Source organism: Teleopsis dalmanni, chromosome 2, assembly GCF_002237135.1.
Source record: "Teleopsis dalmanni isolate 2A chromosome 2, ASM223713v2, whole genome shotgun sequence".
NCBI lineage: Eukaryota > Metazoa > Arthropoda > Insecta > Diptera > Diopsidae > Teleopsis > Teleopsis dalmanni.
In genome coordinates, this window is record NC_051847.1 from 207,327,461 (window position 1) to 207,342,445 (window position 14,985).

At 28.1% G+C, this 14,985-nt stretch overlaps 2 protein-coding genes across 2 annotated transcripts in view; both read left to right on the plus strand.

Annotated features, from left to right (window-relative positions):
• Nucleotides 1-8,812: 8,812 nt before the first annotated feature.
• Nucleotides 8,813-9,563, plus strand: LOC119676635. Its single transcript, XM_038087884.1, has 4 exons — nucleotides 8,813-8,878; nucleotides 8,959-9,114; nucleotides 9,180-9,344; nucleotides 9,408-9,563. The coding sequence occupies exons 1-4, from the start codon at nucleotides 8,813-8,815 to the stop codon at nucleotides 9,561-9,563; spliced, it is 543 nt and encodes a 180-aa protein (XP_037943812.1).
• Nucleotides 9,564-10,114: 551 nt separating this feature from the next.
• The window catches only part of LOC119676637 (synaptogenesis protein syg-2-like), an 80,525-nt gene continuing 75,654 nt past the window's right edge, over nucleotides 10,115-14,985 (plus strand). The window contains exon 1 of the mRNA XM_038087887.1: nucleotides 10,115-10,250. Within this exon, the coding sequence (XP_037943815.1) occupies nucleotides 10,115-10,250 (136 nt within the window). The remainder of the gene's footprint in view (nucleotides 10,251-14,985) is intronic.

Consider the following 14,985-nt stretch of genomic DNA (forward strand, 5'->3'; position numbering starts at 1 on the left):
AATGTTCAGTAACTTATTGTCAGTTTTCATAATTAAACGATGAATAATGTATTTAATGTTATTTAAGATAAAATAAAAAACAATTTAGAGTTTTTATTTTTTAAAATAAATATTTTTAGCAATTTAATTGATACGCATCACATATAATGTATTACATAGTACCAAATAATTCGAATATCAAAAAATAATGGCAAATATTTTTAATAAAAATTGACACAGTTTGTATATAAATAAAATGCAATTAGTTTATATAAAAGGAAAGAATGTGGTACACAAAATTATCATTTGAAAGGTTCGGAAATGTCACAGTGTTTTTAGTTTCATAGTTCAAATTCTAGTTCAAATTCATTGACAAACGTTGTCATAAAATATTTTATTAAAGTATTTGATCTACTTTTCTAGAAGTCAAATACAAATTTACACATTTTCAAATTCCCTTTTTACGTTCTGCACACAAAATCTAACAATTTTTAATAACTTGTTATAATCGAGATAAACTTGATACTTTTTATTGATATTAAAATTTAATTTCGAATATAAAATGAGCTCAAATATCAAAAGCATCTGTCAGTGACAGTGAATTTGCACAAAACTGACAAAAATTTATAATAGACACAAAATTGCTTTAACATAAAGCCTACAATGTGAAAATAAAAAAGGAATATCCATGAGTATATATTCTACTGAAAATAATTTTAGATGATTTTTTGGAATTTTGTGAAGTACACTAACAACAAGAACAGAATGAGCTATAAAATTCGAACTCCATAAAAGTGGAGCATAAAATTTTTGGAAAAACATTTTAATCCCTCATTTTGTCTTAAATGTGAGCGAAAGCAAAGTAGTGAAATCCCCTAAATAGTATTAGTTAAGCAACAGGATGAGAAAATAAAGTCGTAACCATACTTACGCTAACGTAATGCCTGATAACGTTGTTAAGCTGTTATTCAAGCAATCACAAGTGGAAGTTGTTTACTTAAGCATATTACGTAGCGCGATAAGATACGTAACAATCACTATTCAGCGTCATTACGTACTAAATTTAGCGCTACACACCATTGAGTGCGGTCGTTTGAGCAGTGTTGCCATAATTCAAAAAAAAAAAACAACCAAAAAAAAGGCATAAACCTTCCGGTATAACTACTGTTAATATTGGAATGTCATAATAATACTAAACAGTAGGAAAGTAAATATTAAACCATAAATACAATCACAAGTAAATATTAACAAGTAAATTAGAAGAAATCTTTTTTGTAACAATATTTTTGTGCGTTTTTTACTGTTTATTGCTTCATTGTTTTATTGATAGAAATGGTCTTATATGTGTCTTAAGTATCAGTGACCTGAATTCACAAGGGTGTACATTTCTCTTTGTTTTGTTGTAGTGCATATTATTGTGTTTCATAAAAATGATATGTCTGCTCGAGATTGTATGAAGCACAAATAATAACCATTCCATATTAGAGTATATATATATACTTTTTTTATCAATATTTAATATTTACTGTTCTTTTACGAAGAAGACATTTTGAAATATTATGCCATTGATATATCATGGAAAAATACGTACAAAAATAAACAATCTAGCTCGCTTGTGTATTTATTTTTGCAATATGTTGTCATAATTTCACTCTGAGTATAAATTTTTAGCAGGAAATGTTATAATATAAACTGAATTGGCAATATTTGATAAATTGATAAATTGATAAACCGTCATTGTGCACTTTTATTGAATATACAAAACGCACAAAATGTTTTATGACATTTGCTATCCATTATGTTAAATGAATGAACATACACCCATACACGGCATCTGTATGTTAACTTATGTACATAACATACGCTGTTCAGTTTCCGTTGTTTTCTTTTAATAAAGCACAAACACATTCGAGCAGAAATGCAAATCAAATATTTGTAAGGCAATATACCAAAGGGTAATGAACTCTGCATTTTGTGACGTTCATTGCTGAATGTTAAATTGACTTGAAATGTTAATAGCAGGAGAACTCACACTGTTACAGTTTTGTGTTAATTAAGCCTTTTAAGTATTTAAGCTGTTAATTGCTTAAAATCAAGAATGAGCATAAAATTCAATTTGTAAATGTTGAATTATAATATTTAATAACTTTATTTGTATTCGTATATTTACTTTTAATAATAACTTATTATTTATTTTTTTAATTATAAAATTTTGTAAGATAATTTATATGTGAGGTTATATATAGTTCTCTTTAACGTACTATCTGAACTATGAAACATTACTTATTACTTTATTAAATTATTTATTTAAGCTACTTTATTTTAAATCACTATATATATATATACATATGTATACTGGTACAACAGGTCTCTTCTGGCCGCAGTACCGGCTGTTGGGCAATTTTCACGTCTACTCACGTATAATAATAATAATACATATATATATATATATATATATATATATATATATATATATATTCATATATATATATTTATATAATACTTATATATTATATATATATATATATGTTATATCGGGCATACACTTAGAAAGGCTCCTACCGAAATTTGCAGGCGTTAGTATACAATCCGCAAGGTAACAGAGAAAGGGGTCGTCTAAGAACAACATGAGGAAATAAACACTGTTTTACAGTCCCTAGTAAAAAGAATAAGCAATATTACTGATATAAAGGACGTAGCGTTGCGGCGTGAAACGTGGAAGCGACTTAAAGATAGCCCATGCCCAGTACAAGAGGCTGCCCGAAATCATTGACGTCGAGCAAGGCTTATTATTATTATATATATTATATATTTTGTATTATATGTCATAGATATTTATATATATGCATATATATGTATCTATATACTCGTATATATATAATTTAGTGAATGCATTTTTTTATATTTTATATATTTTTTTTATATATATAAACAGCATTTATCAGTTAAGGTTATAGATATTTGGTTTAAGCAACAAAAGTTAAAAACATATCACTTTAATACTACAAATATTAATATATGTATTGGACTATGTTTACCTTACCTTTCGGATGTTTATGAACTGAGAATATTACAAGTCTTAGATAATTCACTCAAGTAATATATAATAAAATTTTCATAAATTGCAATTTATAATGTATGTCGAAATATGCTTGACCGGTTTAATAAAGCACGGTAATTTAAGTAAATACTTCATAACATTTTTATAATATTTATATATATAAATTGTACATAACATAGAATATTATCACAACAAGTAAGCGTGCCATTAGTTAGCAATCGGGACACTTTCTAACCTAATCACTTTCGATTTAGCTTAATTCTTTTCTGAGGTTCTTTCAAAAGAGTCATATCTCAGAAAAAATTGTTCTTCTTAGAGTTACATAAATTCAGATTCATGGAGTATTTACAGGATTTGAAACTAGTTTTCAAATATTTATATTTCTGGGTCAATGAAATGAGAGATACATATCCTCCAAATTAGAGGTAATGAAATCGGTTCTGTAAAATGCAATCCGAATTCGTCTTGTTTATTATAGAATGGCCTATATGTAAAAAATATTTAATTACAAAAATAAAAAAATTTAATATAAAAATTTTCATATTGATTATAAATTAATCACAAATATTTTTTTTTTCAGGTAAGCGTAACTTTATATAAACTAAATGTTTATATATTTTCAAAAGTCGTAAGTTTTTAAATCATTTTATATGTAAGACTTATGTCAAAATTTAAATATATTTGGTATTTAATAAAATTTAATAATTTTTTTAACTAAATTGTTATTTCACATTTTTAAAGTCATAGATATTTTATTTCCCCCTCGTAACTTTGATTAATATTGTATTCTAACCTACGAAATCTCTTCTGGTAAAATGTTGGATTTAATTTGCCAATATAACTGAAAATTTTTTAAAAATTTTCCAATTTTTTTTTCTTCTACAATATTTTTATATAAAATATTTCTTAAAGCTCTTTATTTATGTAATATAAGTGCAATTCATTTGCTTTACTAAGAATAGCTTCAGTAGCTTTGAAAAGAAATCCTTAAATTTTGTGTCTAAAATTTGTAAGATGAAATTGGTATTTTGAGTGAAATGTAGCAGTTGGAAAATCATACATCATATAAATTCATGAGAAATATTGAACGGCAAAATCGACTTACAAGCACCCTACTTTTCCTAAATCAATTTAAAAAGAAAAATTGAAGCTGTTAGCGCATTTTTATTATTTTTATATCTGTTTTAACACATAAGTGCATTTTTATTCGAATTAAATCTAGACATTGGAAAGATTCTCATTTCAATGTGAGTTTATATACTTGTAGTTATTTTTAAATAATTTATTTAATTGTCGTGATATGACTACTAATAACTATTAAGTCTATATTTTCAGAATATCTTTGTTTAGATTTAATTACAGTTTTTATTGCGAAAAATATCATGTTATTTTTATTAGGGTTGCCCATAGTTACTAAAAACTAAATTAGAGCTATTTGCTTTTAGCCCTATTTTTCAATCGCCATAGTCCTAAACTACTGAAAGCTCTAATAACTGGCTCTGGTTTAATTTTATTAAGTTTTAGAAGGTTGAAGTCTTAAAATTTAAATAGGTAACTAGTCGCAGCGGAATATATACATAGTGTGTACTCTGCTGTTCTTTGATCATGATAGTTGAGTCTATTGAAATCATTATATTTTTAACTTACTTACTTTTAGATTTTTAATCTACCTAATACAAAAAGATAAATAGTCGCCTTCTTAACTGATTTATTTTTAGATATTTAAGCTTACCTTGCTTTAGTTTCTTGCAAATTTTTATATATTTTCTTCTGAGAATTAAGGTACTACTCTTCACACCTTAATTCGTTCAGCGTTGATTCACTTTACCTAAACATTTATTCATTCTTATATTATATTTATTATAATATATGTAGATGGTTTGCTATTAGGCTTTTCAGAAGTCAACAGCGTCGGGACTTTGGCATATCAACAGTTGATGATGTGGCTGAAAGTCGTGCCATTGCTCACAAACAGCGTTTGAAAATATATATCATCGTTATAGCATCCAGTCTTCTTCAGGCGTTTGTACTACCTAAACGGCTAAAAAGGACAGACCTAATAGACAACGAGTACTAAAAAAGGTTTATTTTTACCTTAAATATTCCAATCAAATTGCTTATTAGTACCTCTTATTTGTTAATTGTACTAGAAGCAATATTAAAACTATTTCTCTCTATATTTCAAGAACTGTTAAAAAAACATAAAAAGGAAGTCAGTAAGACTGGCTTTATCCTCAAAATCAGCTAGCTAATGGTTGATTATAATTACGTATGCGAGATTTAAAATCTCGGGCTTTAGATAAAAGGTTCTAGACCCGGACACAGCGGGTGTTTAGGTGATGTTTTGTTAGTTTGGTGTAAATTTTTGTATATTTCTACTCATAAAGAAAAGGCTACAGTTTCCGTTGTCGATCAGTGTTATTTAACTTTCCCGTTTACCGTACTCACCTTTGGGGTACTTGGAACTCAGTAAGACTACTTTTAGGTTGATTAGCCTTGCCATTTATTGTACTCCACATTAGATTTTTAAGAACTTAGTAGAACTGCTTTTAAGTTTAAGCTAAAAATAGCTTTCAAAGTCTTTGCCAATCTAGTAGACTAGTTGAGACTAGTTCACAGGGACTATAAAGAAATTTTTCTTTCACATTCGAGCTAATCAGTCTGACCTCTAATTGCCTATATGCTCTTCATAAGAATTAAAGACACGCACTTCTATTACTATTAACACTATAAATAGAGTTTCGGATTGTGTAATTACACAATATATTAAACTACCAACTTTTCAAAGCTGTACAGCTACACAAAAAAAAATCATGCATAAATCAACATAAATTGAAGGAAATGTAGTCGTTTTTCACACTAAACATGAAAAGTTGTTGGTGGCTTTTGGTTGTGGAACCAATCGAAATCATTGAAAAATTTATGGAAATCGAAAAATAACTTCGAAAATAACGTCAACCGAACGTTTTGTTGTTGTTTTCCATTCTGTGTGTAATGTTTATTTTCTTATTTTATTTTTATTTTTTCAATTGGATTTCATCTCGTTTTACCTTCAATTTTTTTTTGATTATTTTTCATTTGGATAATGTTTCGCTTTCACATTTTTGCTATCAAAATTTTATTTGTGAGTTTTTTTATTTGTAATATTTTCCTTTTTTTTTTGTTTTTTTGTAATCCTTATTTTCTGTTTTGCCAGGATTTAAATGTTGTAATAAAAATAGGAAGCAACAGACTTAAATAAAAAATTGAAAATGTAAAATATATTGCAATCAGGAAAGTAGCGAGGAAAAGTGGAAATCGAAAGCTTCGGGGCATTTTTATAGATGGAATAACGTTAATAAAAATAAACTGAAAAAATAGTGAAATCATAAGATGAAAGGTGAAAACCTGTAAAATGTATGCGAATGGCGTTACCCGAAAGTGATTTTTGTTCTGGAAACTTTTTGTATTTAAAGATATTTGCCCATTTTTCAACTACTTCCAGGCAAACATTGATAAACGATGGCAAATAAATTTTATAAAAAGTGCTTAAAGTGCAGAAATATACTCGTATGCGGGTTATTTATTTTAGAAATAATAAGTTCATCGACTTGAAAATATTTTTTAGTTTCGAGAAAAATTCAAAACACAAACAATTGTTTTTATAATACTATATATATATATTGTTTAAAAAAAAAATTAAATGGAAATAAAAAAAAAAATTAAACTCAAACTGAAGAAATTTATTTGTATGGAAAAGAGTGAAAAGTGTTATTTTTGATGGAGAAGTCATAACATAACATAATATAACATAACATAACATTTTTTAAAGCCACCTGTAAAGTAATATTACCATAGCTTCACTACATATAAAAATTGTATAGCATAAATAAAAAATAATTTGTGAAATGTGAATGATTCAATCATTATTGAAATAATACTTAAAAGAAATGGTGAGTGTTGGCTTGTCTTATTCAAAAGAACTATGACATTTGCTCTGCCATACTATCTTAGAATGTCAGTAGCGTGAATAACTGGAAGTTAGATAGAAAGTATTTAAAAAAGCACTGATGCAGGACTTTAGGAGTAAATATCTTGTGAGTAAGCATATTCAGAATACTAAACAAAATTAATAATTTTTGTAGAGAAAATATAGAAAAATTGGATGCAGTTCATTGGGACAAAAAATTTGAAGAGTTCGTTGACGCCACCATGTTTACTCTACAAGAACTGAAAACTCTAGTCTTAACTTTCTAAACCTTTGAATTTCATAGATATTTTGTTTTCGTGAACTGATAATTACAACGTTTCCAGTTTTTTCCTACGTTCTGAAACTAAATTTAAATATATATATATATATATATATATATATTTTTTATATATATGCGTAAACGCTTTTGTACAATGAAATATACATAGCCCTTTAGTAAACAACTATTAACCCATTGTAAATAAATTACGTAAAAGATATTTAATACTTTCAATATTTCAATAGTGTGTATTTCAAAAATATCTAAAGTTTGTAAAAATAGATAAAAAAAATTCTTGATATTTTAAATATTGTAATAATAAATTTACTAATAAAATGCGAAAGGAATTGTTTTAAAATTATTTTCATACTTTAATGTCTAGACGTCAAATATACCCATTACACCCTAGAGGTTGAAATTATACCAGTAAAGCAGCTTGCTCTAAACAAACACACTCGAGTATTTGATTTAAAGGAGTTCAATATTTATGTTAACCTAGTTGTTAGCAGTCAAACAAAAAAGGATATCAGAATCCTTGAACTACAAAACAAATGTGCCTTAAGTAATGAAAACAATATTATTATTAATGTTGCTTTGTGTTCACAACAAAAAAAAAATATCATTCATTTCGTCAAAATAAAACATCACAGACGGATAAATAAGTTTATGAAGAAGAATAACTATGACACTAGATAATATATAGAATAATTTATAGAATTATAAAATATTACAATAATAAGAAGTTACTTAAGAAGTTTATGGACCTATATTAATGTTTGTAAATATTTAAAAGAAGAACTTCGAATCATTAAGTATATGGATTTCAATTATATATGTCGCATTGACTTAACAGAACGTAGAAGAAGATGATACAAATATCAACCAATTCTCTTATTAGCATCGTGCGTACTTGCCAGAGAGATTACCATTGTGGAAATCGATCCCATCGTTGTGAGAAAAATATGACTTAGCCTATTACTTTAAGCATTAGGCAGAAGATGACATCAAATGGTCTAGTAAGAATATCTTGAGCTCGTATTTAAAAAAAAAATCACACGACCAAGAACTATAGTTGCAATCTGAACATTGTACTGAAATTGTGTGAATTGCTTGTTTAAAACTATTAGGTTAAAAATTTTAATTACAATAAATAATACTACAAAAATAAAATGTTTATCTCAAAAAATTTTTGTTCTTTTTTCTGATACTACAATTAAATTCATCAAATTTTTAAATATGTTTATCTTGCTTTATTAAAACTGCAATATATTGAAACCAAAATTGTTTTTTGAGTGTTATATTTAAAACTATATATCAGACAATTATATTTTAAAAATCCATAAGTATGACAAAACATGATAATTACTCAGCCATTAATTATTATTTTTTTTCAAAACCAATTATAAAAATTGCGGCAATAAATTATGTTCCTCTGTGCTCTTTGAATGTAAATTTCAGTTTAAAGTGGTCTTTAGTAATAGAATATAGTCAATCTCTACGATTGTTACAAAAAAATCAAACTAAAATTTAAATTTAGCAAACAATGACATCATCACAATTTGTATTTAAATTTGTGTTAATATGTATCTTGTTTATAATCACAGTACAGGTATAATAAAGCGTTAACTGTTCTTAAATATACTTAACATATGTATACATACATATTTCATTCAAATAACTTATCTAAAGGCTCTACCGAAACTTGAGTTCACAAATCTTGTGTGTAAAACTCTTGATAAAGAATTTTGCGATTTCGAATATTGCTACTTAAAATCGGTTAATCGCTCATATAAGTACATGTCATTAAAAGTAAAACTCTTCAAAATACCAATAACAAGTGTTAAGGTAGGTTTTATATTAATATTTCGATTTATTGAGAATTATGTCCATTTATTCATTTGTCCATTTAGATGCGATATACTTTAATGAAGAAAGAAAATGGTTACAAGCCTTTTCTATATAATATAACATTGGATGGGTGCAAATTTCAAAAATCACGTAAACATCCTGTTACCAAATTTATTTACAGTTTGTTTGAAGAATATACTAATATGAATCACACCTGCCCATATAATGTAGGTGCTAAATAAATAGTATTTACAAGAAGTATTGAAAAAAAATTAATTTATACATTTTAGCACGATTTACTTGTAGAAAAACTGGATATAAATCATGTCACTAAAAAATTTCTAATGTTACCATTTCCGGTTGGTGAGTATGCACTGTATACGACTTGGTTTGCTTATGACATCCCACGAGCTGATGTGAATGTTTACTTGAAGATAGCTGACTAAAATATTTATTTATCAATATGAATATGAATTATGATATGTGAATATATCTATGAATTATGAAAATAAATTTATATTATAAATGAATGCAAATATTATATCAAACATGACCAAACTTGGCAGTGACGTTTACAAAAAGGACCCAATGCAGTATTATATGCAGTTAATAATTTTTCTCTTTCGTTTTGCAGTATTATTTATATTAATAATTTAAGATATTTAAAATGAATTTTAATTAGTTATTGCACATATCATAAGGCTCGCAGCCAAAGCATACTTCAGGAGAGAATAGCAGAAAACTAAATATTTCTTATAAAAGAGTTTGATATCACTTTCATATAAACTACTGATTTTTTCTTTGAAATTTAGAGTCTAACAAAGAGGAGACTATATGCCACTTTGGCAGTAGAAAAAGCTTTGCCTTTACTAAAACCAAGCAGTAGTAGTAAAAGTTTTTAATTAACAAAGATGTTCCCACTGATTACATTACTTAATTTTTTATACATAATTAATGCTACAAATAATACAGAAAATGATGCGATCTGTCAGCAGCCATGAGTCGTCACAATGACTTGGTACTAGCAGATATAACCAGAAGTCAAGTCGGCTCAAATGCTGCTAAAAATAAAAAACGTATGGCTAAAAATAGTGCGACAGTAAAGCAGGGGTACAACTTTTCGCCATTATCTGGTAAATTACAACTCGATCTCTTTTGCACACAGAGGTTTGCTGCTTTTAAATAAGGCAAATGTGACGATAGAGCATAAGGGCTCACAAGTTATATATGAAAAGCCAAAGCAATGATGATCAATTATCTTCAGTTTATCAAATCTGCATTATATTGTTATTATATCTTAAATAAGGTAGTGAAAAAGCTAGTGCACTACTACATATATATTTTCTTTCTGCGCTTCCATTTTGCAGATGATCGAAAACAATATTTCTATTCTAAGTTAAAACAAGTTTAGATATACTTAGTTAGCATAAGTTTTGATTTATTTGCTTTAGGTCGAAAATTTAGCTTTCTTCGCAATAAGCAAGAAGTTAATTTTTAAATAGTTATCATTCGTAATTGAAACTAGTATAGATTTTTACAGCTGTATTCAATCTATTTAATAATATTTCAAAAAAAGGTCCAGCTTGTACAAAACTTGGTCATAATATATCTGGTTTTAACATTAACACCTCAGATAAGAAATAGTTTTTATATAAAATATTTTTTGTTACGCTGAAGGTTCCATAATAAAATTTTACCTTTCATCTCAACTCAATCCACAACAGCACACATATTAATTTTCAAGCAAAAATTAAAATTTTAAGTCTTTTGAATTAATTAAAATGTTTCCTGCTGATGCACTTAAACCGAAAACGAAAACAAAATGTTCGGAAAATGACTTCTTTTGTCTTTAAGTCTCATTATCCTGCTTACAGAATAGGAAGAAAAAAGTATCAGAAGAAATCGTTACCAAGTCCTTCCTTTAAATACCAATTTTGATGACATTTTGTTTTAGCTTGCAGGTCAATAGCAAATAAAGACAATTGCAATTTCATACTTTGACACTTGCCAACAAAAGGAAAAGTTGAGTAAGGAATGAAAAACGAAGAGAAACATTAAAAATAAGAACAAAAGTTGAGCACCACAAAAGAGATAATATCTCGGTAAGCTATTTGAACTGCACCGCAAATAATCACATTCACAGATATGTGCTGCAAAGGACCAGCATAAGCCTGGAAAAGGCACATACAAATACTGTAGAGCAAATAGGAAGGATTCTGTAACGAAGGCTACCAAGAATGGTGCAAGCAACAACAAAATACTCGACAAAAAAAATAAACTTAAATAGGTGTTTGTGAATGTAATTGTTATAAGTGTTAAAACAGGGAGAGAATGGATGAAAAGAAAACCATAATAACTTCTAAAAAATCAAACAAAAAAATATTTAACATAGGAAAAACATAGGACATAGGAAAACTGTGCTCAAAAGTAGGAACTTTAAAATTCGTAGAAAATTTAAGGAATACGAGGAGTAAATATTCGCCAAAAAGAACTGAACGAGTGAAACACGTTTGTAACACTTACGTTGCTTAGGTTTCGTTAAGGTTTGCGGCATTCACCTGCAGCACTTCCTCTCTAGGTATTTGCTGGGCACTAATATTGGGCGTGCATACATATGAACTTAGCACCTCAACGGAGGACGAGCATATTTTGTGCTTGCCATTTGAACTTTTGAATTTAGTCGCCATCAGGTGTGCACACTGAGGTTAGCAATTATTTTTCGTAGTTACTGCATTAGAGATGTGCTGCATATTTTTTGTTCTATTGCTAGTATGTCTGGCATTTCTATTATTTTACACTTTCAGAACGTTTTGGTAAATGTCATATGGAAAAGTTCAAAAAGTTCAACATCTGCAGTGCACGGTCGCAATCATGTCGACTGCTAAATTAACACCAGTGACACACAATCCCTCTGCACAGTTGCAAATTCATATTGCTATATGAAAATCTATATGTCTATGTGTCACCTTTTGCAATTGTAAAAGATTTGTACGTTATGGATCACATAGTCACGCAGCTGCTATTAGTGCTATACTGGCAGCGGCAGTCATTATAACTGCTAACTTCATTTCGTTGTCGAGCAATTTGCAGAGCACGCTATGTCCGTAAGGCTTTTCAGTTACATTTGCTAAATTCTACACTTTTGCACGAATATTCGTCAATAATATTGAGTCTGCTAATTGGTAGTCAATATTACACCTTCGCATTTTGCAGTGCTTCATTTGTCATTTGTTTGTAATGATAATCGAACACTTAATTTTTGCTATGACAATTCAGGTATTGCATGCTTTTAGGCGTCTCTGACAAATATTTGAGTGCCCAAAAGATTTGATTTTAGTTTGAAATGAACATGTCACTTGAAGTGGTATAAGAACATCTTCATGAAATTAGAATTTTAAAATACTATTAGGAATTCAATAGTATATATTACAAGTATGTATTAATGACAGTTAAAAACTCTTTTGCATTATATCTTTGAAAATAATAGCGTTGTCTTCAAAGGAAACATACTAACGTAATAAATGAATAATATTAATTCTTTAAATAAAAAATATGTTAAAATATATTTGATATTAAATGAAATTATTCACAATAATATGAATAGAGAATCAGTTGAGACGATTTTAAAGCAGTGTACAAAAATAGATAGGCCAGGAGCTACGACAGGAGCGTTTATCAAAAAGTTAACGAAACGAATTAATTTAGTGACACTAATACAAAGGCTTGCTAATGAATAGATTATTTAGCTACTGCCTGACCAAAATTGTTTTCAACGACACAGAGCATCTTTATGTCTACGCAGTCTAGTAACTCTATTGATTCTACACAAATAATAGAAGCTATTGGCAATGGTGATAATTGTTATCTTCTCAGACGTTGCCATGCACTTCCTATAATTCTTTCTTAATATTCACTGTTGACAATTCTAATAGTGACTGTAATGGCTTATGACTCCAACTCATATTTCATTTTATAAAAAAATTCTGTGCCAATATTTTACACTAAATTAATTGCTATTAAAAGTAATTGACACTAAATGCTTTTTAAAAGCATTGATATATATCCGTTCCTATTAATTGAACCAAAACAAATCAATGATGTCATTTCTGTCGCGCTTTTGAGAACAAATTGAATTGAGGTTTTTCATTGTTTATCTAAAAACATATAGATAAAATCTGAATGTAGCGCGCTTAAATGATTAAGTCTGTCTGCCAAAATTTATCAATTTTAATTGAGATCAATTTTAAGTATTAATAAAAATACTACAATAACTACTGATTTGGGTGTGATTTTTGTATATTTTGTCAAAACGCTTTCAGATATATGAACGTATAGGAATTTGAAAGTTAACTAAAAACCTTATATATAAAGCTCTTGGTGTTAATACAGTAATGATAGAAAATCAATACGAAAGTTTTCTGTAAGCCAATTATCGAAGAAAATCAATGGTTTTTATAATTATGATCAATTTTTCAACTATTCGTGACATTACGGTACAGAATAAGGATTTATTTGTCTACTTTTACCTATAGTTCTTCACACTGTAAATAGAAGAAGCATCTTTTTTATGATTGGTGATACTCCATTATTTTTAGTCGGAAGTGATATATATACATACACTTAAAAAGAGACTACGGCTAAAAGATATAAAACGATGAAAGAACTTTAGTGGCAGTATATGCAAAACTACTCCTATTTTCTCGGCACGCCGATTGCAATGTAGGTCTAATTCGCGAGAAGTATTTTAAGCGACAGTTTTCATAATATATATATATATGCTTTAAGTCAAAATAGCGAAGTTTGGGAGATATCAGGCCTTAAGGTCGTAAACTTTCAATGGAAAACTACGCCAGATGGCTCATGGCGGATTGCTGCTACTTGACGTTTGTGCTATTAATGTAAAAATTATGTATTACAAAATAATAGTTTATTACTTTGATTAAATAAACATGATTTATATATTATGATGTAAAGAGAGAATATAAAACGAAACACAATTTTCATGTAATCATCGCTTTCTTTTAGAATCTAAACAGTCTTTATCTAGGTACTCCATTCTGAGATTAAAGTAATCACAGAATATTAGCTTCGGGCGTACAAAAGTAAATTCGATCACACTCAGAAATATATGCTCTAACCATATACCAATTAAATTAAACTGAGCTATTAAGTTAGTGAAATTTAAGCTCATGTGGTGAGACGAAATAAAAACCAATATATGGTATTTATATATGGTATATGGTAACAATATTTTGGCCTGAGTTCTTGCTAAAATCTGGTTAAGTCAACCATAATCTGGTTGTTCTGAGTACACAAATTCCAACTGTGTATCGTTGTTCAATAAGAACTGAAAAATTTTGATATCCATTATGTCACTTATGTCGAAAGTAATCAATTTAGTTCTGACACAAATATCAAAAATTAATACGTTCATCATACTCCATACACATTTAAGTGAAAAATTGAAATCTTTGAAATGGAATACCAAGAAACTATAAACAAAAATGCCTGCATTTCAGAAACAAAATAATTCATAAGTTTACTCTAATAATATGAGTAGTTTTCCATACGTTTAAATATGTGTCATATCAAGTACAATTTCTGCATGAAGTGAAGTCAGCTGTCATTTTCTTGATATATTCACATCGACCTATAAGACTTAAAATGACACATTAAATCTATTACATATCAAACCTTAGCAAGGGTGAGTACGGAGCATAAGTGTTAGAGAGAAGGTTCGAAAATTCTACATAAATTGAAGGTCAACAAAAATATTCCATGAATTTTGTACCAAAAATTTACGTCCGTCCATCCTTTGTTTATTGATGGCGCAATACTTCATTTGTTATGCCAAAATTTCTTTCATTT

Coding starts and splice junctions, on each gene's coding strand:
- LOC119676635 (XM_038087884.1), top strand. CDS start 8,813: ATGACATCATCACAATTTGTATTTAAATTTGTGTTAATATGTATCTTG. Junction 8,879..8,958: donor TGTTTATAATCACAGTACAG/GTATAATAAAGC, acceptor ACTTATCTAAAG/GCTCTACCGAAACTTGAGTT. Junction 9,345..9,407: donor ATCACACCTGCCCATATAAT/GTAGGTGCTAAA, acceptor TATACATTTTAG/CACGATTTACTTGTAGAAAA.